At 40.1% G+C, this 27,154-nt stretch overlaps 2 protein-coding genes across 2 annotated transcripts in view; one reads left to right on the forward strand and one right to left on the reverse strand.

Moving 5' to 3' along the window:
• The window catches only part of GRTP1 (growth hormone regulated TBC protein 1), a 34,297-nt gene extending 27,602 nt beyond the window's left edge, over positions 1 to 6,695 (forward strand). The window contains exons 6-8 of the mRNA XM_021545623.3: positions 3,658 to 3,830; positions 3,946 to 4,131; positions 6,208 to 6,695. Of these exons, the coding sequence (XP_021401298.2) occupies positions 3,658 to 3,830; positions 3,946 to 4,131; positions 6,208 to 6,297 (449 nt within the window). The 3' untranslated portion in view covers positions 6,298 to 6,695. The remainder of the gene's footprint in view (positions 1 to 3,657; positions 3,831 to 3,945; positions 4,132 to 6,207) is intronic.
• A 1,429-nt stretch (positions 6,696 to 8,124) lies between these two features.
• LAMP1 (lysosomal associated membrane protein 1) lies at positions 8,125 to 26,684 on the reverse strand. Its single transcript, XM_021545622.2, has 9 exons — positions 26,553 to 26,684; positions 17,508 to 17,623; positions 16,020 to 16,233; positions 15,753 to 15,914; positions 12,576 to 12,790; positions 11,016 to 11,138; positions 10,057 to 10,126; positions 9,716 to 9,886; positions 8,125 to 9,115 (listed from the first exon to the last, which is right to left on the reverse strand). The coding sequence occupies exons 1-9, from the start codon at positions 26,587 to 26,589 to the stop codon at positions 8,976 to 8,978; spliced, it is 1,248 nt and encodes a 415-aa protein (XP_021401297.2). The 5' UTR covers positions 26,590 to 26,684; the 3' UTR covers positions 8,125 to 8,975.
• Between the last annotated feature and the right edge of the window lie 470 nt (positions 26,685 to 27,154).

Genomic DNA, 27,154 nt, shown 5'->3' on the forward strand with positions numbered 1-27,154 from the left:
GCAGCAAAGGGAAGGCTGAGAGGAAAGTACAGAAAGCCTTTGATCACTTTACAGAAGCACTTGAAAATGCCAAATTATATACTGAGAAACTTGATTTTCATCTAGATATTCTTCTGGAATTTAGTAAAAAATTAATAATACAATAATAATTTATAATGCAATATTTCAGTTGTTGCCTTCCAGAAAATGTGATGAAAAATAATGTAGTGTGTGATCACCTAAAAATTATCACTTCCATTTGAACATTTGAAGAAAAAAAGGAAACAACCTGGCTATGTGTTTTTTTCAGGGGAATGCTATTTTATCAGAGGACATTCCTATAAAACACCTAGATCAACAGATATCAACACTATAATTAGCCTATTTTTTAAATTAGTAAGTGGCAGATTGGGAGCAGTTACTGACTCAGGTTTGTTCTGGGTCATCAACTGCTCAGTATTTTGCCAGATTATTGAGAGGGGAAAAAATAATTAATTAAGCTGCTAACTAAATGTGGATCATGCAACTCTAAAAAATGTGAACAAATTTTAAGATATGTAAGGAATATAAAGCTAATGTGTTTCACTGATAAATGAGTAAAAATAATTGCCTGTGCTGTATTTTCTGAAAAACAGCTTTGTGATGTGGGGGAGAGGTAGACTTGTGTAGACTTGGTTATAAACAGGGATATTTTGACTTCTGGGCAGAGCAGCCAATTATAAAATATTAACAAAGTAGGGCACACAGTAAAAGCATTTGCAGCAAGGGAGCGCTACAGGATTTTTGCTGAGGGGACATTTCCAGAAGGCTTAATGACTGGGAATCCCTAGTAAATAAGAAGGGAATAGAAGAGTCTTGTAGGTTAAATGTTACCAAGCACTTGGCACCAAACCAAGTTACAAAATCATTTTCCCTAGTGAAACCAGACATGGACTGTGAAAGGTGTTCCTTGTAAGTGATCTGTGGGTAAGTTTTGCACAAATATGAGGTCCTCCAGGAATGTTTCTGAAGGATTTGGAAATGTGGCTTTCCTAATTTGAGGAACTAATTTTTATATATATACATTTATGTATAAAAGTATATATACAGGAAAAATAAATAGAAAATTGTAAATGCATATTATGTGTAATAATTATAATTAATACCTACATGAACTATAATTACATGTAAGTACATCTTGAGTGCAGATTATTTTAACCTAACGTCTGTTGTGAACTGGCACCTAATAACCCTGAAAACCCCTGCTACTCAGTTACTGGCATTGGCATAAATTGTTAATCGCTGCTCCCACTGGTTCTGCAGCGGCCCTGGGCTGAACATTGCAGTGCTGTGTACCAGGGCACATGGGAGCTGCTCCTGCTCCACCAGGAACAGCAGGGGGCTGCCCCAGATAGATGAATAGTTCCTTTTTTCTTCCTCTCCAGCAGTACAATCTAACAAACTTGAATGAAAGTTCAATTTACACCAAAGCTTTCTGGCTGCCTCAGTAATTTGTGATGTATCCTCGTTGCCTGTCTGCTAACTTTTTGCTTTTCAGCTCTCAAAGATCTGGGTATGTGTCCAGTTGTGTTCCTGAGATCTTGACATTTACTTTGCTGTGCAGATTAAAAATAGCAGCTGCTGTTGGTTTCAGCGTATCAGATGATTGCAGCAGAGTGAGTGGGCTGCTGTCCTTCCTCCTGAGGACATTTGCCAGTGGTAACGTGAAGTTTTCAGTACTCACAGGTTTCAGGGGCACAAATAAAGAGGAAAAAAATGGTTTGTGGATGTATGAGAGGAGGAAGGATGGGAAAGGGCTTGTTCTCTTACTTGTTGTTTGAGATGTAATTAGAATTCACTTGCATTAAAGCAGCATTTTAAAAAATATGTACTCAGCTAATTCTTGTTACTGTTACTGCATTCCAGTTCAAAAATTAGCACAGCACTAATGCAACATATGCAGAAAGAGAAGGTTTTGTGTTGGCTCTGAGGTCATGGTATGTTTTCAGTACACTTTTCCATGGGATTACTTGTGTTTAAGCTGTTGCAGTTTTCCCTACAAGCGATTGAAAGGCAGATCGTTAAAGAATATGTATGAGTGGCAGTGACTCGTAAGTCTGTAGAGGAGTTTTATATCTCAGTCTTCAGGGGTAACAAAGGATCACAGACAGAAAGCTAGGTTCCTAAAGACTGAATGTGATGCTCTGTAGTACTGTTAAAAACTCCTGTGGATGTTCTAGAGTTTGGACAGAGCAAATGTAGAGCAAAGAGCTCAAGGGGTGGGAAGTCTGTACAGGAAAACCTTTGGCACAGGAAAAAGTGGAATATTAAACTGCTTTTGTGAAAGTACAGAAATTTAAGTGGCTATAGATGTACTGCATACTTTGGAAGTATTTTTAAACTTACCTTCGGCACTGGGAGGTTGTATTAGAATTATTTCAGGCAAATAGACTTTGCTCTGATTCCTTCACCTTTATATGAACCACTGGCCTATGCTGTGTGTCTGAGGACATTGGCAGAAACCAGTTAAGACAGAGAAACCTGAATTGCAGCTTTCCAGAATCAGTGAGGGAAAGAAAGGCATAGAAATGTGCTTGTGTTACCACTGGTTTCTTTCCATAAACAAAAGTTAATAACATGGGTCTTGTGAGCAAAGTGCACGTGAACTATCAAAAGTTGCTTCCCAGGTCTGGAGTGGCCAAGTCCAGCTTAATGTTTCTCGCAACATACAGACCCAAAATACGAATTTCTTAAACATCTGTGTAGTTCTTGCGTCATACTGGGACATTTGACTACTTAGGAATTGAAACAACATCTTTTTCTTCCCTTAAATATACCCAAAGCTACTTGTTTGTACAGCTGAGATGCTTGTTATTCAGCCTGCACCTTGGTACGCTGACAAACAGGCTGTGGCCTGACAGCCAGAGAGTGCTCTGTTGTTCTTAATTGTGAATTTACCAGTTACTGCAGTGACTACAAGTGCAGGAATGTAGGTCTTATTTCAGTCCCTGTCTTGCAGGTAAATTAAGTAGGAAGAAATGTTACCTGAAGGATCTGTCATTCACTTCCTTTCAGAATTATTCTATGAAAAGTGGGATTTTCTTGGCTCAGAGAAAGGAGACAAAAACTCCTATCTTACTGGCTACGTCACACCTAGGAAGATGCAGAGTATCTGGCCTCCAGCACCCCTGCACAGTTGATGCTCTGGGGAATTTGCATTTCTAGTTTGACTGGTCCTGGTCTAAAGGCTACAGGTTATTGTGGTGGTTTGGGTTTGTTGTTACTTCTCTGGATGTTGTGTGGACTGGGAGTTGTGCACCCCCCCACACAGGAAGGAGGTGGTGGTTATATTGAACTGTTTAAATATTAGTAACACTTTTGGAGCTTAAGCTAGCAGTCAAAAACCACCTAAACAATCCTTCCTTGGGAAGGAAGAATGCACTGCCAAAAAACATCAGAGAGAAAGAAGATACTTCAGTAGGCATGAATGAAGTGTTTGTGTACAGGGATCAGCTTGGCTGAAAGAGCAGCACTCTACAGCCACAGTGCAGAGATCTTTGTGCTGTAGGTTAATTTACTTCACCTTGGGATTCCTAGGCTCTGCGTGCCTTTATACATTCAGCTGCAGAGGACATTCTCTTCAATTTCATGAAAAGATCATGTGCACAGATTACTGAGTTTTGATTTTTTCTCTCCAAGATTATTACAGTCCTGCAATGCTGGGCCTGAAAACTGATCAGGAAGTCCTTGGAGAACTTGTGAAAATGAAAGTTCCGGCTGTGGCAGAGCTGATGGAAAGACACGGAGTCATGTGGACCCTAGTGGTGTCACGCTGGTTTATATGCCTGTTCATTGACATTCTTCCAGTGGAGGTAACTGGTAACATAAAGTTCTCTTACTACACCCCTGATTATTTCATTTGTACTGTTTTAGTAATATTTGCTTACTGGAAAGCAAGGTTAATCTGAGTTCTCTCCTTTACTGCAGACTGTGCTCCGAATATGGGATTGTTTATTCTATGAAGGGTCAAAGATCATCTTCCGTGTGGCCTTAACATTGATTAAGCAAAACCAGGCTTTTATTTTGGAAGCCACGAATTTTCCTGACATTTGTGATAAATTTAAGCAGATCACCAAAGGAACATTTGTAACAGAGTGTCACAGCTTCATGCAGGTAAATTCTCTTGTAGCTTTTAGTCATTCCAAATTAAAACTAAGACTGAGTTAGAAATGATTTTCACTGAGCAAAAGATGGATACAGTTGGGAGAAACCGTTAGGATTGTTTTTTAAATAAGAAACTCAAACCTTTCAAATACATATATTAAATAGTTTATATTTAATAATTATTATCAATAAAATATTATATTTAATCGTTACTGTCTAATTCTATATATATAAATCCATCCACATTATCTGTCATACAGGGAAGAAAATTCTTTTTGCCCTTTTTACTAGTTAAAACAGGAAGTCTGAGAAAATAATTCTAGTGCATTTTTCCAGTGAACTGTGGATATTGATCCTGTGCTTTTTTTCAAATGAACTGTAAATACAGTTGTGTAGAATAAGCATGAAGTGAATTTGAAACTTGCACTGATAAATGGCTGTAGTGCCTGAACACACAGCATTATGTTTAGAACAAGATGATAGCAGCAGGTTCTTATTTCTATACAAAAAACCATTAAATTGAATGTCCAAGTGCTATGACAGTCTGTGAGCTAAGTATTATTCTTTAAATTTTTAATACAATGAGTGCCACATCAGTATAAAACATTAGATTCAGGGCTTATCTCAGAAGATGGAAACATAAAAGGTGGTAGCTGCAAAACAAGTGACAGGAGCAGATCTGTTAAAAATCACTTGGTCAACTCCACTATCATTGTTTGCTCAGTGTGCACAAAACCATGTCCTGGAGGGTGACATTTACCCCCCCAAAGTGTTTCATGCTCATGGCACATCTCTGTGCATAGGTCAGTCACAGTAGAACATCATTTATACTACCTTTCATAATTGTTCATATTGAAGAAAAACTAATTTAACTTACTGACACTTTTATGTCTTTTAATTAAAGGAAAAAAATCACAGGTACAGATTTAATTTAGAAGGAAGATATTTGAGGGGTTTTTCCATTCCATAAACAGTTTAAAATAAGAATTTATTAAACATTAACTGCCTTAAAAACACTTGTTCAAAGACTGATGCTAACACTTGTCCTTGAAGGACTTCCCTCCCCCCTCTTTAATTGTGTTAAATTTTACACCAGCTATTTTTAGAAAATCACCCACCTTTTTCTTGCAGTTACTCTGAGTAAAAGAAATTTAGCCATTATTTACTATGGTAATGGGGCTTTGAAGGCAGTAGATAAACAGTTTTGGTTAGGTTCTTCTTTAACAATGAAACGTACTTTTGTGCTCGGATGTTTGTTGGGTTGGGGTTTTTATCAGCAGTACAGCTATTAGTAGCAGTAGAGGTAATGGCAGGTTGCTTTATGCCTCCTCCCCAGAAGAGAACTTTAGTTTTAAGTTTGAAGGTTTCTTTGCCAGAAAGCTGTTCTGAACTGGTTAAATTAGAGTCTCATCTCTAGAACTGTCATTTAACAGCTTCAAAGAACTGAGATGCCCACACACCTTAACTGTAGCATAAAGTGCATAAACCTGTAGCTTTACTTCACAGTTTGCTTCATGCAGAAGTTCTAGGTGAATGTAGTTCTAGTTTGAATGTAGTTCAAATGTATTGTTCTTGAACAATGATTGAAAACAAAAGAAAAAACCTAACTGAAGATCTGTGATGACATTCAGAACACATCAAGTTCTTACATCTGTATCCATTGCTCCCCTGGAAAGCCTGGTACAGAAGAGGAGCAAAAGTAGTGTCATGACGGATTAAAACTGATTTTTTGCAGCAAGAAGACACTGGTTTCTTGTCACATTATCCAGGACTGTTTAGTAAGTTCTAAATATGCCACTTTCCACCACCTGCCATCTAAAATAATCTCAGCTGGACACACATTCAAGCCAAATTTTCTATTTCTGCTTTTGTGTAATGCACTTGTAATGAGCTGCAGGTTTATTGTGTGTTTACAGCTCAGTAGATGAAGATATTACCCTCTTACAGGAAGGCCAAAGAGCATTGAGCAATTTCACAGTATGGACATTGAAGCAGGGATTTCACACCTCAGAGAATTATGTGTGAATTCTAGCATGCTGTCCAAAGACAGCATTTTAAATAACAATTTTCTTCTTTTGCCCTCAGAAAATATTCACAGATCCTGGAAGCTTATCCATGGCAACAATCAACAAACTCCGAGAGACCTGCAGGGAGAAATTGCTTTCTCAGGGATAACATGCCAGGTGTAACCAGGTGGTCAGATATTACAGCAATTGACACATTCCTCTATTTGCACTGATTAAAGCACACTTTAAGCTTTCCATTAATTAATTGACACTTGACCAATTTTTCCTGCCTTTCAAGTGTGTTAAGACTTTGTACTGTATGTCAGACTTGATAACTGGAACTGGTGGTTCTGTTGTTTGTTGTTGGTGGTGTGTCATTTTTATTTTTTAAGGACTAATGTATCTTCAGACTAGAATGTGATTAATGTTAGGACCTTCCTTTCAAAAAAATAGTCCCAGGGAATTTTGTAATATTAAAAGCAAACAGATGTATAAAATTATGTATTACTGTGTTAACTGTGACACCATTACCATTTGTATAAAATAAATTATTTTAATTTGTCAGAACCTGTTTCATGGTGTAGAGAGTAAATTATGTTATCTGAGTCCTGACTGCCAGTCATTGCATGGAATACAAGCATCTTTTGCCTCACTGCTCTCACTTAAGGAACTCCGATACAGCAAAGTGCAGGGTAAGGGAGCAATCAGTGACTGTCACTAGCAGTTGATCTATGCAGTGTGAGATGGAGCAGCTATAGTGCAATTCTCCCACACCCGTGTCCCTAAAAATTTGAGGAGAAACACTTGTAAACACAGCCACAAGCAGACTTCTTTGACAGGGGAAGACACTGCCTAGTTCCAAAGTCTGTATTGGCATTGGGCCACTTCCAGCCCCACTGGGGCCAGGAGTCTGGGAATTGCTTTCCTGTCCATACAGAGCCCTCTCGTGGCCAAATGCTCTCCTTCCAGCTGGGGAAAGGAGGAGAGACAACTGGAGCACTTGATGGAGTTCTATGTTCCATGTGCAACAACTATTTTGGAAAGCCTCACCTTTAAACAGCACAATCCTTTTCAGACTTTACTCCAAGCTCTCTTCATTCCTTGTGAATAATGGCTTCCCCCTATTCTGCTAAGTAAGATTTTTTTTCATCCCTCAGCAGGAAAAAAAAATCACCTTCTCAGAGGAAGCAGAGTGCTCTTCTAGACAACTAAAGACTGCTAATCAACAGTGATTCTGAGCTATCCTATCCTTTATGGTACCAGACATATATCTTTTTCCTCAAGTACTGAATTATAAGGACAGTAGCAGTAACCTGCTCCATGCCTGCAGGCATTGGGAAACACTGTTTACTACTAGGAACATTCATAGCTTCTGGTTACCTTCAAGAGCACACGGCATTGGTCCAAAGCCAGCCTTACTCCCCTGCACTGGGTTCTCTTGGCCAGGAGTGCTCTGTGCAGGGCTGTGGTGTGCCCTGGTTCCTGCCCTGCAGAGCTGGTACTGTTAACACCTAAGCCTTCCTTGCAGGAGGGAGTTAGGGGAGCTTTAAACACCAAGGTTCATTTCCAGCACACAGCCGTCAGCAGATGTGTGTTTCTGACTTCGTGGTAAGCAGATGTGTGTTTCTGACTTCGTGGTAAGAGGCCAACTTCAAAATCAAACATGAAATGTCATTTACACAGTCCTAAGAACCTTAGCAGCCCTGTCAGAAAGTGAGGCTTAGGCAGGCAGACCGGTGTACCTACATCTCTCAGGAAGTGACAGTTTAAAATTAACGCCTCCAGATCTCAGGTTACCAACACATAGCTTTCCTTGTTTTCAATCACAAAGTGCAAAACGAACCTTTTGCTTTGTGCCACAAAGAAAAAACTTAAACACTTATTTAACTCCACACTAAAGATTGTCTCAAGCTTCCCAAGTATCGCCAAACCATGACTTCAGCCCTCAATAAATGGTCAACAAATGGTTTTAAGAGTGATCAGCAATACTAAGAAATACAGAAAAAAAGTGTCTTTATTAGCATTGTTACAGGCAATGCATACATAAGAACTGATCCTTAAAGTGTACAACCCCCCAGCCAAGTTTAAAGCAATAGAATCAGCAGATTGAGATCTATATTGTACACATGTGCAGTAACAAGATCTCTCTGAACCTTCCAACAAAACAGACTAAAATAATTTTACAAAAAAAAGTAAATAAAAATAACACCCATTTAAAAAAAGTACCAGCTCCTAACAAGCTGGCATAGCATCAAAAATATCAAACAGGGGAGTTGTCCAATCATAAAGAGTTCCTGTAAGGTTTGAGTATTGCATCGTTCACACCCTGCATGTGCCAGGCATTGAGTTTAAAGCTTAGTAAAAAATACACACCTAAGAGACAAGGTGAAGTTCAGATTTTAGATTTCAATTTTGTCAGTTAACTAAATTTTTTCAAATGCATCATCAGTATGCTTAACATCATCGCTCAATGGCAGCGGTGCAAATAATGAACCTTTTCCCTTTGTTAAGAGTTCTGAAACTGAGTCCCTCTCTGGAAACTGTAGTTGACATAATCTTACGCCAATTCCAAAAAAGCACCCTTAAAAACTTTTAGCTTGTTTCTAAGTGGGTAAATATTAAAACTAGTTAGCAAAATTAAACACCAGAATCTTCAGAAGTTATTTTTGTGCATAGTTAAATGCTGCAAGATGATTTCACATTTAATAAAGCAGACTTTAAAGAAGCAATTTGCAAGAAAAGATGTTACCTTACAATTATCAACCAGTTCAGGGGAAATGTAGGGGGATTTTTTCCCCCAGCCTCTTGCAATTGCTTTTCATCTATGCTGGATTTTAGTGCAAGTAATTAAATTGTTTGATATCCAGCATGGCTCCTCTTTCTGCCAATCAGGTAAGCAATCAAGACAATTAGAACAAGACCAGCAAGGGCTGCACCAACTATTATAGGGATCAGCATGTTATTTTCATCCAGCTGACATTCTTCCACTGAAGAGAGAGAAAAAGATCCATGTTAGGTACTAGTGCACCAACAGATAGCTACATCCAGAACTTCAGCATTCTGCTCTCAGCATGTTGATAAAACTAGCTCAGCTAGCTTGTCAACAATGAAAAGGAAGCCAGGTCCACTAACTAGGATGAAGTCTTTCTAATACCAGTTGTATACACAATATGGAGATTATACTGATTGTTTCCTCCTCAAGAGCTGTTAATTACACACAAATTTAGCCATCATAAAAATATCCATGTCACCCTTCCTACAGTCATTTTGCTTTCATCATAGTCACAAGGGACAGGTGTGCCCCTTTCATACAACTGTCTGCACACAGTTTGGAGGGAAAGGTAGCACCCTTCCTTCATTCTTCTCTGGACCATTAGGAATAAGTCCAAGTTGTTTCAAAGCTTTTTACATACTTCTCACACTAGCCTCAACTTGGACATCTTAATCAGCCCCCACATCATCTGTAGTGGGGCATGCAGAGGCTAAGCACAGCACCCACAAGCTGACATTTAACTATAGAATGTTATATTGAAGTATGCTTCACAAATCTTGGATTTGACAGGGGCTGCCAAATGCAAACCTCTTACCTGGACCAAATTTGTCTCCATCAATCTTGAAAATCTGGACCTGAACATTAAATACATTGACAAGGGCTTGGTCCGTGACCCGCAGATTCTCCTCAGAACTGCACTTGTAGGAGTTCCCTACTGAAGCTCTCAGCTCACTCATACTGTTGTTTGCTGCTTCAAATTTCGGATCTGTGAAAGAGAAAGTTTTATTATATAAATCCGAAGAGCAGGAGCTGTAAGCTCACAGAGCCATGATTTGATACACTCATCCCCAACATTTCTCATACATTATTTAATGCGGGCTACCCTTAATATTTAAAGAAGTAGTCACAGAGAGTAGATTTTTTAGAAGTCCTTACTTTTCGCTTCAGAAGGCAGGGTCGTGCTTACACTCACACCTTGCAGGAAGAATTTTTCAGCACTTGCATTCTTTAAAAAAAAACCAAAAACCAACAAATCAGTAGTTGTCATTTAAGATCATGATGTACAACATAAGCTGTTCAGGTTCCATTCTGCATGCATTTTGAGAAGGGCTTTTAAAATGTAGACCACAAATGGGATTAGCATCCAGAGGAGATGTTTAGTTGGACTTTAGGAGAGAAAAGCTAGAGAAAGTATGCACCTTAAGGAAGATTATTCTGTGACAGGGCAAAGAGGCAGAGAAAGGGGGCCTTGTCACCCCCAAACTCTTGACTTCCACACTGCAGGCATAGTCCCACCCATTGCTTAAGCAGCCTAAGGGAATGAACTTGGTACCCCACAGAGCTGTGGAGTCATTTAATAGCAACAGCTCAAGGTGACCAGCATAAAAAAAGAGCATGAAGCTCTGACAAACAGTGGATGCAGTCCTCAAAGGTACACAGCTCCAATACAGCACCTGGGGCTGTGGGAAACAGGATTCCCAATCATCACAATGGACTACAAGACAAGCACACTTGGCCTTTGGGCTGTGCACTGAATATTAATGAGGATTTAAATCCAGCTCCAGGCTTAAAATTAGATTAGATGCCCACTTGTCATGGCTGCTCCCAGTTTCGGCAAGAAACCTTAAAGAGTAAACAACACAATCTTCAAGAAAGTTCCCACTCCAAACAAAATACTTTCCTATGTACACATATGTATGTGTGCATAAATACACAAACACATTCTTCTCACACAGTGGTAGCCAAGCATAAAACCCACTAAATCCTAGTATTAAACCCAAAGGAACTAGTTACTCCCCCTCCTGTAGCTGTTGTTTTTCCTCTTGCACTTGCCCCAGTTAGTTCTTCCACATGGAAAGTGCTGCAGACCCTACACACTTGGTGCAGATTCTTACCAATGCAAACTGGAAGATAACCCTTGTCTTCTCAAAAGTCAGGTTCAACAAGGCAGATGTATTGTCACATCTCCCAGAAGAAGTTGTATTATGTGGTACGAAATTCAGCAAATCCAAACCCATCTGTGAGAGAAGAGGAGCAATTACGACATTTGAAGAGACCGAGCACATCACCTTACACTCACCTGAGGTGTGGCTGGCTTGTGTCTCGTGCCTACAGTGTTGTGTTGGCCCGATGCTCCAGACACCAGGGCAGACCCAGGGCTGCACCCGAGTTACCAGGTAACTGATACACAATTAAGGGCACATCTAACAAAGCTTTCTGCAGCCCTGACCGGCTGCAGGCAAGAACCCAACTCCTTTCTCCACACCAACTGTTTTGGTCCTTGCAGCATAAGAAAAAACATCAAGAACCACCACACCACACAGAAGGCAAGATGCTATAAAATACTGCTTTGACATAAGATAGAAGCAATTTAAGGGGACCACCTGTCAGCACAATCATCTTGCATGTCATTTCAGTTCAAAATGTTTAGTTTTGTCCATGGTTCATGATTTTATACTGTCTTGCATCTACAGAAGACTGGCTTAAATGCCACTTGCCAAACAATTAAATAGAAACCCTTTCAGCAGCTCTTACCTGATCCTCATGTGACCAGAAAACCTACTTGCCACCTCCTCCCTGGCCATTACACTAGAAATCAGCTGTTCCACCAGAAGCAGAACACCAGAATCAGGGAATTTCACAAAATTAAGGTGGCTAAAACACAGCTACCATCACAATAAGCCACTGTACAGCCACACACCAGCTGTAAGTGATTATGATTTTACCTTTCAGTCATCAACATCATAAATAAATGCAGTAGCTCCTTTTGCAAACCATTGGTTCCTGTCGGGGGGATTCAACAGTCCCTTTGGGACTCTGGGTTTGTCCATAGGGCTGGCAAGCCAGGCTGCTCTGCACCAATAGTGAAGGGAAAGAATTTGTGCCAGGGCTGGATCTTACAGAAATCTTGTATTTTTCATTTTTCTTTTACCATTAAAATCAGCTGTTAAGTAGCTTTTAAGCATCAAAGTCAAACCCAAATGTCTTCAGGGCTAGCTGGAGGGTAATTAAATCAGAAGCCTGTCCAGTTTTACAGTACTAATTTTCCCTTCTACTAGTTATTCACTCTTTCTATACCTCAGGCCAAATTTCTGCATTTTATTTAACACTTTAAAAATCTTGTTTCAATTGTAACTTTGATAACAGGATTCCTCAGGTCATATCGTAGTAATTTTTACTACTTCTCATAAATGACCATATATACACTTCCCGGATTCAACAGACAAGTTTACTACTGCTTTTAGTGAATGGAATAATCCTTAAGAACCACTTTCAGTACAAGTGTTTGGAATGTCACTAGTCCAGACCAGGTTAAGCAATTCAAATAGAGGATAATGATAGATGAACACAAACACTTGGACTTCTAAAAGAAAAAGGTTAGCTTATAATAATTTATCAAGTCTTCCCCAAAGAAGAAATCTGAAGGCTTTGAAGAAACAAAAATCAAAATGTACCTTTTCATCTTTTTGTTGGTAGGTGATATTAAGCTGCAAGCCCATGTAGGCAAGTACACAGGTTCCATTTGGACCAGTCACATTGTATTTACCAACTGTAGGATTTGGGGGTGATGTTGGTGCTGGGCTAGTTGTTGGAGACTGGCTAGTAGTCTGTTTAGGAGTTGTAGGCACCATAGTAGTAGTAGAGACCCTATCTTCAGCACATTCTGTTTCTGCAGAGAAAGGAAAACAGTCATTACCAAACAAAATGAAGCTGTGGGATGATCTACCTTTTCAATCCTTGAGGGAAAGGGCGATGCAGCTTCAAGTAGCTTTTCTCCTAATAAAAGATAACAGTGGTAAAGGATTACCTAAACTCTTGTTGCAAAGTTTGAGACACTTTTAAAGCCTGGCATGTGAAAACAACACCTCTGCTGATAATTTACTGAAGTTCATGGTGACCACATCCACTTTCATTCAGGTCCATCATTTTGCTTTGCCATCAGGTCAGGATAAACCTGACAGAGCCAGCGTTCTGCTGTCTGTCCACAGTCAGGCTGGGATCCCTAGCACTCCCTGGGCACTTGTATGGGAAAAGCAGAGGAACTGTTCTCCTGCTCACTGTTCAAAGTGGTCTCCCAGGAGATGTGTTCTCCTTCCTCTCACTCTCATTATTTTGGAAATACCCAGAATAGCCTTAAGATATTGCTCTGGCTCTTCTGTCCTTAACAGGGGGATTCTAAGACACTGTATCTGATGCCAAATTTTTCTTCAGCCCTGCACAAGGAGCCACCCTCCACGGGGTTAACAAGGCTGTGAAGGTGTGCAAGTTCACCTTCTCTTTTCGTCCAGTCCAGCAGTAACTTCCAAGGGAACAGTGACTCCGATTTATTTGCCGGAGTACTTGGAAACATGTGGCAGCAAGATCTTAACTTGATCTGGGAGCCAAGAACGTTCCTGCATTGAACATCTAAGCCAAAACCAAAGGTCATAACAAAGACATTACTTAAGTAGAGACTTCCATGTTCCAAGCCAAGGTCATCTCCACATGCCAGGGATAACAACTTGCAACTTTTTAAGGACAACAGCAACTGCAGCAACAATCAGCTCTCACTCAAAGGGCCTATTTCTAAAATTTAATGCATACATATTTCACAGATACAAGACACCTAATAAATAGCCTTAAACTTAAACAGTTTAAACAGCTTAAATTTTCATAATGGCTCAGAAAGAAGAACTCTAATCACACCATCTGAAGTCACACACTCCAACACAGCATACTTTCCTATTTCTACTCCACTCCTGGAAAAGTCCCAAGAGCAGAATGAAGGTGGATGAAGGAGGAGTGATCCTGTATTTTGTAGACTGATACTGGTCTGATCCCAAAATGCAATAATTTCCTAACAAACCATAAAGCATCCTTCTGGGCACTTCAATGGCTAATTACCCTCTATCTGCAAGACCTCAACACACAGAGGCTCTTCTTTAAGTTGGCAGAGATGGAAGCATCAAATCACATTGAGTGGAAGTTTAGCCTAGTTGGAGTTTTGATATATTATTTTTACTGAACTGATTTAGAGCAGTTTCTAGTAGCTCTTCAGGACAGATCAAAAGATGAGACAAATTCATGTCTTTTCTTGACAGTTACAGGAAAGCAGCTGGCAAAACTACCAATACAGAGAAAATAGAAGTCTCCCTTTTAGAGATGCAGATAACCACTACCATTCCCTCAGTTACTAACTTCTAGTACACTGACAGAAGTCACAATTTCTAGTTATGCAGATGCACTGAATATTGACTCTTCTTCCCTTCAGTGAGTCTTGTACTGATCACCGGCAGAAATTCTTTCATTAAAGATTTGCAGAGAAAGAAAAAGATTAAGGAAAAATTCCAGATCTAAAGTTTATCAATAACTAGCTGCCTAAGAGACAGGGGAAGGCTCAATCCTACAAGAATGGAATTAGAGGACTATATAAAAGCAGATCTTAAGGTCTTAAAAAGTAAAGTATTACACAGAAGGGAGATTTTATTGAAGTTTTGTAAAAGTTAAAAATCAGCTTTTTCCAGTATCATGTCTTATGTTTGAGCCTGCTGATAAATGATCACTTATCATACTTACCTGGTAAAACAATTAGATCAAAGTTTCATAATTAGTTCTGAAGAGTGAAGGGTTTGGTGGGGGTTTTTTAAGCATAAATGTAGGTACACATCTTTACTGCAAACTAGTTCACTGAATTGAAAAGTTTGATCAAGGGAATGATACATACAGATCTGAGCCAGTCATGTGAAGCAGCCATAAAATAATTCAATGCCACTATTATCATGCATCAGGCAAGGTATTTTTCACAGAAATGGGACAAGGTAGAGATACTCCAGTAAAAGACACTTGTTCATTGTATCCATTCCATCCTAGCACTGGCTACCCTAGTTTTTAATATTTGTTTCAACTTAGCAGGTGCATAAATGGGCTGGACAGCTGAAGAAAAGTTCTACATCCCACAGAAAACACTCTAAAAGTAAGGCAAAGACTTATCACTCCTTAAGATAGTATAGGTGACCAGTTTATACAGTTCTTTTGTCTTTGAAGACTGCTGCCACAAAACTAAAGGACATGAACACACCATGAAGTAACTAGCCTTTAATAATTTGAAGTTCCACATTACTTTTCAAACAAACAATCAGCATAAAAATCTGACTTTGTGATTGTCCCTGAAAGAGAAAAACCTGACTTTTACAGCTAACATAAAACCTTCTGTAGGAAGATGTACATTTCTGCTCTCTACAGACCAATTCTCTCCTGCCTGCAATTATTTCACTAATTTTCCCTAGAGCACACAGTAACTAGTTCAAATTACTTCGGTAGAGGCCATAATGCTTGGAAGTTCAGATACTCCTTAAACTAGGATTTTGGCCATGTGCCTACTCAACCTACTGCAGCATGTGTTTAACGCCCATACTCATGAAGAGTACAGTACAATACCCATGGGAACCCACAGCACTATCCTCTAGCCACAGATTCCAGCATCCTGCAGAGAAAACCTGGGGCAAATCCATTCATTTCAAAAGATGCTGTTGTCAGAGTTTTAGATGCAGCTTGTACTCACCTTAAATATGATTAATCAGGACTTAAAAAGAAATAACCTATCGTTGGAAATATTACCTCATCAAGTACATTTTCTGTTACAAGATACTTACTGTTCACACTGAAAGTTCCATTTGTGAGATAGGCTTCCAAAGTGACATTGCTAAAAGTAACATTCACATTCTTCATATTGATGTGCTTGGAGTTGATGCATCTGTATTTTGTGCCCACATGTGCCTGAATGATACTTTTATGTGATACAGTCTTCATGCCTCCTGTAAAAAAAACACATTGCATTAGTATGTACCAGTATTCAAATAAAAGACTTAATATTATATCTGGAAGGGTTTCACAATAACAACAGAAAGTTTTTATTTTACCTGTAGTTGAATTTGGGAATAAAGTTGCATCTGACAGATTGTAGTGGAAAACTAATTCTTCAACTTGGTACGTGTCTGCAGACTCTGAGAAATTCAGGCTTAAAGAATGTCCTCCTCCAAAATCCAATACCAGAATTGGATGAGATGTATTATCTTTACCACATGAGCTCTGTGTGTCTACTGAAGCATTTTGCGGAAGAAAAAAGTATACAAACTGTGGGGTAGAAAATAAAACACATGTAAGCTTTTCCTCACAGCTTTTTAAATATCCTATGAAACCGTTACAAATATACATCAGATATTAATATATAAGATGTCTACTTATATACCAGTATATAGCAAGCAGCATGTTACTGACATTCAGGTTTGAGAATCTTGCTCTCTGAAATTGGAAAACTACACAGTACATACTCACAGTACCTCTTAGACTTTTCTTCCTTCTAAACCAGTAATATGAATTTGCAGGTACTTCTGTAATACAAGAATCAAATCTGGCAAACTCTGCATATGTGAAAAATGTGAGAATTTAAGCTTTGCTTCTTGTAGTACAACTGAGCAAGAACAAAAGTGCATGGTACATCCTATGTAGCTTGGCTGTAATACTTTGAGTTTATTACACACTGTGAAGAAATGTGATATCTGAAGACCGATACAACATGTACTGTGAAATTCTGAGCTTACTGCTTACAATAAGAAACAGACAAAAGTATGTTCTGAAAGAAATCAGTTCTGAATACAAACACATATACCAGTATCAGTAGGATTTTAGACCATCAGTACCACTGAAAATATGGATTATACAATATAAGGCTCAGTTCAAATCACACATAGCAAGTGCACCACTAGTAAAGTAGTAGGATTTTTTTAACCTTGTATTACACTGATGGCAAGGAAAAAATTATCAACAACGCAAAACTGCAATAAGACTATAAATAATCCCCAATTCCCATTCAGTAGTGAAGATACAAAAACCCCAAAACATATTTATTACAACAATTCTTAATTTTCCATTAACAAGCTTTTGCTGTTAATATGGAACAATTTGTAAGGACTGCGCTAGTCTGTAGATGCACTGAAATCTATGTTAGAAGGTCACAGATTTCCGGAGTTAAAAGGTTTAAAAGCCACATTTCAGTTCAGATTTAGTCCACGTGAGCGTGTCCAAGTTACCAAAAGAGAACTCACAGTTCAAATGAAAGCTATTTTAGTTATCAACAGGACAGGTGTGGAATTTCAGTCACAAAAGTAATTTCACATGTTTTGTTTGTGATTGTTTCAGTCAGCCTCAACCTTGCTGTTTAATTAGAACATTCATAATAAGGAAAAGCTGATGCAAGACGAATGGAGAGTAAAAATCTTCGCTGAAGCAGTTTTTCATACATAGCTACTCAGAGAAAGTTTAAATACTGCACACATGCAAAGATACCACATTTTATAAATACAAAAATACTAATAAATGACAAGCAGCAAGATATTCATGGCCCTTACCTCTTTTTGCACATTTGTTTTGTATTCCACTGAGAAGGCTACTGTCAAATCAGCAATTATGCAGACTTTACCACTTGAATCTTTCACTTCAAATGAAGAGGAAGCCTGTAAAAAGCCTGATAAAAATAAAAGTTGTTAACTTGGTGTCACATGAAGTTGCATTTTTAATCCCAAAGAGACAAATATGTACAACTGTACATTTTGGGAGTAAAACATAAGCATGAGTTGAGTTTGGAAACTTGGGCATCAACAGTCTCTAGATTAGCTTCAACATCACTAACAAACAGAAGATAAATTAAACACCTCATTTATCAAACTGCAAAGCCACCCAAACAAAAACTGTTGACATTCCGGGTCCTAAGAGATAAGAAAGACATGCAACGAACTCCAGTCATAGTATTCAAGGCAGCTTCAGTGTTCTCTGCACACAGCAACCATTTTACCATCTTCAGCCAGACCTGGCTTAGCTTATTTGATCCTGCATGCCTCCAACACTGCCTTCCCCCCACAGCACACCATGCAGCCTTCACTCCCTCTGTACCAGGACACTCAGCTGTACATGCACTGAATGCAGCATTTAGAAAGCCTGGATTGACTGCAGATGTTTTGAAGGCACTGCCAAAAATAGCATGATAGAGCATGCTACCAGAGAGAATGCCAGGAGAACTTCTCTCTACTGTCCACACACTCTCCACACTTTAGAAGAGGAGGAGGAGGCAGCCACGACCTTGACACAGAATGAAGGTTATGTTTTCCTGACTGGTTTAAGCTAAACTCAGACTGAGCTGCTGAGAAAGGGAGAGAAAAGCCTTTCTTCCCCTTGTTCCATTCCAGCCTCTATGCTCAGAGCACAGAGTACAACTGCCCAAACTACTGACTTAACAGAGCAAGAACACAGCAAGGGGAGCAGTCATCCTTTCTGATGGCAGCATGGACTGGCACCAGTGTGACCAGTGCCCACTGCCAACAAAGCTTCACACAGGGGATGCACTGTGGCAGGCTAGAAACAGCTGGAAAGCTGATTATCTCCTACTTAATCTGTAGCAAGGGATACCTGACAGTGCTTCTGCACTTGACCAGTTCTTTATTTTAGAATCTTTTATTTTTCAGATTCTCAATTTGTTACCACCACCACCCCCCAAAATGAACCTCACTGCAAAAAGCCTGCACCATTTTCATGCTAGCACAACAACTTCAGTCTTCCAGAAAATCTGATAAAAAAAACAGCTGCAAGACATAAGTCATTATCACAAGCAAATAAGCTTTGAGGAGTCAAACATGCTAATCCATTCAACTGCTGATAATAGCAAAGCGATCCAGATGAGGGATTATCCATTAGCTAGCTTCCCTTCCTGAGTCAGGAAGTTTTCAAAAAACAAATCTTAAAACTTCTCACTGCAAACCTAAGGTGTGTACAATTGTACAAAGACAATTATTAGGAAAAATTGGACTTTTGTCAGCTGGACTTGAGTAGAAGACACATCAGTTGCAGGAACATATTGGAAACTATTTCTCTGGCACCCAGCAAGCATGTTCCCTTGCTGCCTTCCCTTAGCAACATCACATCCTCTCCCAGCACCAAGGAGGGCAAAGCTGAAACTAGAATTTAATCAACTTTACCCAGTTTTTGGAGAGTCTAGACTTGAAATCAGAGATAGACAGAAGAAAGAAAATGCTTAAGAACCAAGAGGGTAGAAAACTTATTTCAAATGAAAACTGTCCTTTTATTATGTCCAGCATAAAATGTTCATTAAAGAGTACATATTAATAAAAAAATGTTATTTACTACAATTCACAGCAGTATCAGAAACATGTTCATCCACATGGAAGTTTCAATTTATGTTTACATCTGGAACTTGTTTACATTTCATGCAAGCACTAGTTTTCTCCAAAGCAAGCTGTTTACACTTTTCTGAAGATTTCTAGCACAGTGTAGAAAAGAGTAGAGGCAGGGAATAAGAATCCATTGCTCCTTGAACTAACACTATGACTGAAAACCTTCAGCATGCATGCAGACTCCCTGGTTTGGTAGCTATTAAAATCCTGGCATTTTAGAGCCAAAAATAATGAAGTAACTGAGTAAAATAATGAAAGAAAAACAATTTTTAAAAGAAATGAAGGGGAAAGAAAAGACTGAAAAACAATTAAGAAAAATGTTGCTGGCCTAAATGAAAACATGACAGACCTGTCCATTACAAATGATTCAGAGAACAACAGACAATGCAGAGGTACCAGAAAGCATTAAATAGAAGACAAATTCTGGTAATGAAGAGCTGATAAATCACCCTCAGCAAGTTTAAGTAATAAAGAATAAGGGGTATGAATAAACATTAAATAGTAACATCTGCATAACTACTAGATTTTTGTAAGGTTAAGGTAATATGAATCCTGATTTCATTACTGTGAAACAAATGCTATAAAACCCCAGTCCTTCTTAAGAACTATTCAGCAGCTGCTGGACTTGCAGTTTCAGTGATGAGACAGACATATCCAGCACGAGACACTGAGTGTCCTTGATGGAGTGGTGAGAGCTGTTTCACTGCAAATAAGGCAACACTCACAAGGATGGTGATCAGAGAGAACTGAGTTGCAGCATCATCTGCTCCCAAGGTCCTAAAGGAATGCAGATGAAACTGAGTGAAACAAATGGGACATAGGAGCAAAGAAAAATTAGGAAAAAAACACTGAAGAACAAATCAAGACACTGAAGGGAAGAAGGTCCCGCCAACTCTCTGCTCCAGCCAGTTTAAGGCACAGGAACAGCTCGCAGGAAAGCAGCTGTTGAGTTTTGTGAAGGCAGTTCCCATGTCAAGTAGTGATTAATGCATGAATCATCACCAGCCCACAAACACTGCAAGCCTACAGTCAAAATGTCAAGACTACAGAAAAGCAAACTTGATATAGAATCAATCCACCCTGGAAATATTTCTAATAAAGTTACATAATGTATTGTTTAATTCTATCAGGGCGTATCTACAAGTTGAGAATATTGTTTGTACATCTCATAACAATATCATTCGTTGCAGTTAAACACAAAAACTGATACAACCCCCAGATTCTTAACTTTAGGCTTGAAATGCTCCTCTTAATAAACTGCAGAGCCCTCTATCACAACTACCTGTGGCACAGCAAGTGCAGTACTTCCGATTTAAAGGAAGCATTCCAAGACCTTTCAATAACAAAAAGTAAGTTTTGTTGTGTTCATTATTTATTTGGCGGGAAGCCCTGCATTATGGATACTAGTCAAGGAATTACCAAAAATGTACTAACATCAAAGAAATTTCCCCTAGTTCAGATGCTTCCTTTGTATTCCAGTAAGTTCCAAAAAAAAAAAAAAAACCAAACAAACAAAAAAAAAACCCAAAAACAAAACAGACTACTTATAATATTTATTCTAGTACTGTATTTTCAGTTGAAAATCATACGACAAACTCTTCCTTTAGACCTCATTTCTGCAATTACAGTCTTGTGCAAGAAAACACTTAAGGTAACTGTTAAAGCAACAACTAAAGATCTTGCTTGAATTAAATCCAGCCTCCTTCTTTATCTAACATACCTACCTCAAAAAACCCAAAGTATATTAACAGTCTGAGATAAAATAACTAAGTCAAACAAAATAAATACTTCCTTGATTGTCTAACAATTTATCTTAAAGAAATCCACCTCATAAAGTTGTTTGCTCTAAGCTGAAAACTACAAAGCTAACAAAACAATCTAACACATGCTTTCAGGTTTCAGCTTTTTTATAACTGAAATCCTGTTAGTCAAACACAGCTACCCACGATTTACTCTCCCATATAATGGAAACCTAAGGGAGAGAGACAAATGGTTGTTGTGTGCTGGAAAACCAAGTATATTTAATGGTAGTTGTGTACACCATCTGTTTGCAAAGAGGCTTCAGTTACTACAGTTAATGATTTACTTTGCCTCCAATTTTTATTAGAAGCATGGAACACTGACAATAAGGAAAAACAAAAGCTACTTCTGGATAATTTGGGGTTTATTACTACAGTGATGTTTCCCCCATAAGTAAAAACTTCTTGAGCATTGTTCTCCCTCATGAAATAATGGGCAGTAACCGTCCAAATCCACCTGGGCACACATCCCATATCATCAGTCTTTTAAGCCACAGAGATATCCAGAGGATGGGACTGTCTGCAGTTACATCAACTGCCTACAATGTTCAGGAGGAAAACCATGGCTGCAGCACAGCACAGCTGCCAGCTCCTAGGATGTGCTGTGATGGGGTCCAGAGTATCCCACAGCCTGGTCAGACCCACGGACTCTCCTCAGCTCCAGCCTACCCTGGAAATACTGTGCAGCAGCACTCCAGGGTAAGGGATGCCAGCCCTACATAATCATTCTGTACTAAGCTGCAGCACTCATGTGTTGCCTTGCACCTTTGCCCAGATGTTCTGATGGCAGACACAGCAAACACTGCTATCTCTGGGGCATTAATCCAAGGAGGTAAGAAATGCTGGTTATTGTCTAAAGATTTATTTTCTATTGTGTATGTTAACTAAACTGCCCAGTAATTTACTCATTCTGATGGTTCACAATGATCCTGTCATCTCAGTGCCATTTTGTGAAGAGTGGTAATTTCAGTCACCACTTTTAACTCTCAAATCTATGCCAGAGAATAGAATGGAAAAATCTCCAAGGAGTTACACTCTCCTACAATGCTATGTCTTCCAATGTATGCACCACTCCCAGAGGGACACCAGGTAAAAGTCCTTTATCAGAAGGCCAAGTCAAGATCACTTCCTTAGGATTCAGAACCTATACCACCTTGGGATAATACAGAAAGAAAAACACAGGAACAACAGAAAGCAGGAAAATCCCTTGACAAGCTTGACGTACAAAACACTTTGCAAGAGGTCAGATGGTCTACATAAAATTATGAGTTATATTTACCTTTCACCAATGGACACATGAGACTGAATGCTGGCTACCTCGAAAGCTGGCAGGAAAAGACAAAGGTGGACCCACACAGTGGTGGGGAAAGGGAGAAGAGAGCTTAATTCAAGGATGCATGAGAGCATGGGGATAAGAGAACCAGCTGCACTTGTGCAGGTGCAGCACCTGATTATATCAAGTTCCTGATCCAGCCCAGAATATGCATCCTTGCCAACCAAGAGACAAATTCATGTAATCTCAGATTATGGTTTTGATATTGTTGACTTCAATCAAGGCAGTAAACATTCTGTTTTCCAAATTCAGTTCACAGATTAATAACTTCTGTCTTTATAAACCAATTTATACAAATACAAAAGCATTAGAAAGGAAAGGCTATCTAACAGCCATACACTTGCCATTTGACCCAAGAATTGCACAACATGCATCAAGTTTAGTCACATGAAACTTCTTTATGGCTTCCTATCTAAAGGAAGGAAGTCTTGGGATAGCTCTACAGCAAATGATTGCATGAGTGCACTAGGAGAGCTGAACTCCTCTGGCTAGACTCTTTTCAGTATTCACACAAGTCCATTTTGCACTGGCTCTGGTTAGTGCTGCTGTATCACACCACACAACTAGCACACATTCTTCAAGGCAGCTGCCAGACCCAAACAATGTTTTGAAGAAAGGAGCACTGTGTGACAATTTAAAGAGAAAGCTTCCCCAGAGGAGAGGATATTGGAAATAAGGCAATAAACTTTGCCTGAGTAAAACTAGTCTCCTAGTCCTACACAGTAGATCTTAATCCTGTCAAGGAAAGTAAAAGTACAGGATCATATGGAGTCAAGTCTTGTTAAGAAAACAGATACCATCAGAAGTTTAATACAAGAAAACCAAATGTATTAACTGTGAACTACTGTGCTCAAGGCTGAACACTGCAGAGGGAACAAGTACCCTCTGAAGCACATTTAAACTCTGTACTCTTAATGCAAGGGTGCACCTAAGACTCTCACATTTAGAACTAACAGTAGAAAAAGTAGTACTGATAGTCAGTGGTGCTGTCAAAGGACAGAGAAGGTTAAGAAATTGTTATATTAAGACTGAAAGGGACACCAGTCCATCTTGAAGTCAGATGGCCAAAAACTGTGTAATCCTGATTTACATATGTAATAATGTACATAAGGTACATTTAAAAGTACGCAATACAGAATCAAGATAATGCAAGGGATTGTTCAAAGGGCTGTTGTAATTCCAACCACTTACATGCCCAAAAGTGTCTTCTGCCAAGTTTAAGAGAACACATACCAAAAAATCCATTTCAGCACCAAGCACCAAAGACAAACTGTTGAAGCTGAAACAAGCAAAAGCGAGGTGTGCCTTTTGCTAGAAACAAACTTTTATCTTTGAGACCTACAAAGGCTTATCAGAGGTAATAGCAGTTAATGTTGCAACAAAGCTCAATCAATCTTTAAGTCAGGTTCCTCTGTACTTAGAGGCAATTCTTCGCTTTGTCATCTGCTACTGAGTAGAAAACATCCTAATCGCTACAGAACAATCTAGAAGCAGGTTACATGACAAATAAAACTCCTTGGTCAGCCTGAACAGAAACCTTGGAAACATATCTGAAAAGTGGTAAGCCAGGGAATCTGCAGAGTTCTCAGCAAGCAAGAAGTTACTTCATGAGTCAAAAAAGCTGATGAAGTCAAAGCCAAATAACCTATCACATGATGACTGGCACACTAATTCAGATCCTTAGAGACTGTGTCAACACACTTCAAGCAGCTATCAAGCAAACATTGTGTCAAGGGCAGCAATTGGTAAAACAGTATTTCCAAAGTTGCTCAACATTAAAGCAGTTAGATTTTGTGAAAACCAAGTTATACTGGTCTCAGTTTCAAATGCCCAATAATGCCAAACTTGAAAAAAACAATTCAGCACCATATTGCTCTCACTGGCTGGAATTCATTATCAAGTTTCTCAACTATCTCTATATCGGTAGCAAGGTTTGAAATTCCTCTTTGGACTAGAGTTGCACAACAGAAACATGTGGATTATACGTCAGTGACTCTGAAATGGCATCACGCTATCTTGAAAAACTAATTTTCCCTTCTGCAATTCTCAAACACTTCATTTTTTATTCACTACACAGGTCTGATTCTAATCTTAATTTTTCAGGAAAGTGTTCTCTGATGTGTCTGTGTTTCAGTAATGAAGAAATGTACGGGTACTCTAGATCTCAGAGAGCACAAGCAGCTCTGTTGGGTTTGGCACACAACCCAACTGACTCATCATGCTCAACAACAAAAAAGCACCATCTTACTCAGTATTTCAAAAAGCAGCAGCTAAGTTATGGGGAGGTACTTCAATTTCCCATAGCCCCCTTTCCCTGCATGTACCATACACTACCTAAATGTTGTCTTAATTCCATATGTATATTTGATGGTAGTGAGAAAATTAATTACAAAATACTCAATGCTGACACATGAAACATTCAGCTTAGTGCTTGCTGCTCAATCTAAATAGAAAACTGAGACAGTAAGTGAGGTATGGTGAGGTATTCAAGTGGAAAAAATATTCTGTTGTCCTGAAGTCAAGGCATCACCAAACAAGTTTCCATGTCTGCTCCACCCATACTAATCTTTCAGCCTCCTGTGATGATGACCTTATCCTAACCAGTGTTAACTCAGATGATTAAAAGGCTGCAAATGAGCTAGAATACCCAAAGACTTCAGCTCATATATTATCTTTACCTCTTATTCTTCTCCCCTCACCTACAACCCAAACACCACACTCTAGCAAGAAAGGGTCACTATTTGCACCACAAGATCCTTCCCCAAGACTGTAGTACAAAGCTATGCAGAAACACACAGCTATTAAACACTAGTACAAAGTCCCAACTATCAGTAAATAAAATAAAAAAAAAAATTAAAAATCTGTGGTAAAATGAGCTATTCTATTGCCTTGGTTGCAGAAAACTAACACATCTTACATGCCAGAAAGTGACAAAGATAGCGAACCAAATGATGCTTGCAACTGCCAATTAAGCAAAGGAAGACTACTGCAATGGCCAAAAGTATTAACTGTGCTACCACATAAAAATCACAAAAGCTAATTTGAAAGCAAACTATAAAGCAATTCTTCATTTAAGTCGTAACTATATTTAACTAACTATTCAAGTAATTCTCACTATGACACCAGTTCAACAACACTTCAGCTGGCAGCCCTAAAAATCACTGTGCTTGCTACACTGCCTCACGAGAGCTGGATATTTGAACTGCTCAGTGCCCTTTGTGAGTGGCATCTTCTGGGCTCAGTGAAACTGAAGCACGGTCAATGGCGATAACGATATTTAGTACCAAAGAGACGTTACAGGAGTCGCAAAGACTGTCCTAGCTCAAAAATGATGGCAGATAAGCATTCTCAACTGCTACTCTATTTGGGAAATATTTTGACCAGCCGCTGAACAAGTTTCCTTTGCTGCCAAAGCCACATCTCAGAAACCTGATAGTGTTGTGTGATGTGGCTTTCAAGACAAGAAACCAAAACCAAGGTAGCTATCAGTAAACAAGCAAGGCACACTTCCTCGTAAAACAGCCTTGCTGACCTAACAAACCTTCTCATCAAGGCACTGAAATCGCTCTATTCCGGACACGTTTCATATTTTGCTCAAAACAGGGTAAGAAGAAAGCCATTAGCAACGGAGCACGACATTCCCTATAGAAAAGCGCTGCTTCCTAGCAATGACATCAGTAGCCCCCACGTCTCCAAGCCTCGTGCTCCAGGCGCGTTTCCAGGTTCCTCCCGGAGCGCAGTCCCGCACCCAGCGCAGGTGCTCGGAGCGGCGCTGCCGGGCGTGCCGCGGGTCAGCCGCCGCCGCACGCCCCTCAGCGCCCCGTACCCCCGGCGGCCCTCAGAGGCTCCCGGGTGCCACAGGCCCGGCGCGGGGAGGGGGGGATGGCCCCGAGAGCCCTTAGCCCCCGCGGGTCAGCCAGCCCCCGGGAAGGCACAGCAGGGGGAGCGGACGGGCGGAAGGGTCTCCAGTTACAGCTGCGTCGTCCAGCGCCGCCGGCCCCGGGGCCGCCTCAGGCCGCTGCGACCCGCCCCCGCCACTCCGCCGATCGCACGGGCCACCCGCTTCCCCCTCCTTACCGAGCAAGGCGGCCGCCGCCAGCAGCCCCCGGGCCATGTCGGGGTGCAGGGACGGGGCGCAGGGACGGGGCGCGGCGGGAGCGGGCACGGACCGGGAGCGGGGCGGCGGCGGCTCCGCGCTCGGGGCGCTCTGGCGACGGCCCCGGCCGGTCATGTGACCGCTGACGTCACGCGGGCGGGCCGTCCGTCACGTGACGCGGGCGGCGCTGCGGTGGGCGGGTCTCGCGAGAGCGGGGCCGTGACCCGCCGAGCCCCGAGATCGGCGGCGGGCCGGGGCGCCTGCGGTCCTCTCGCACAGAATTCATCCACCCCCAGCTGTAGAGAAACACTGGGAGTTATGCTCTGTTGTCTCTGAAGTGCTCTATCTGTATATACCCAGCTATACATATAAGCCACGTGTGTTCCAAGACAAAATAGGGGCTGCTAATGACGCGTGTTCGCATCTCACTTGTGCCGGGCGCTGGCATACATACCCACTTCATAACTACATTAAGTTGTGGAGTCAATTTATTTATTCCGCGTATCGCTTCATTGTAAAAGTTGTAATTTCACATAGCTTCAGATGTCTGATGGTTTTTAAGGAATCCCTTTTCTCTTTTTTT

The sequence above is a fragment of the Lonchura striata genome, chromosome 2, assembly GCF_046129695.1.
Source record: "Lonchura striata isolate bLonStr1 chromosome 2, bLonStr1.mat, whole genome shotgun sequence".
NCBI lineage: Eukaryota > Metazoa > Chordata > Aves > Passeriformes > Estrildidae > Lonchura > Lonchura striata.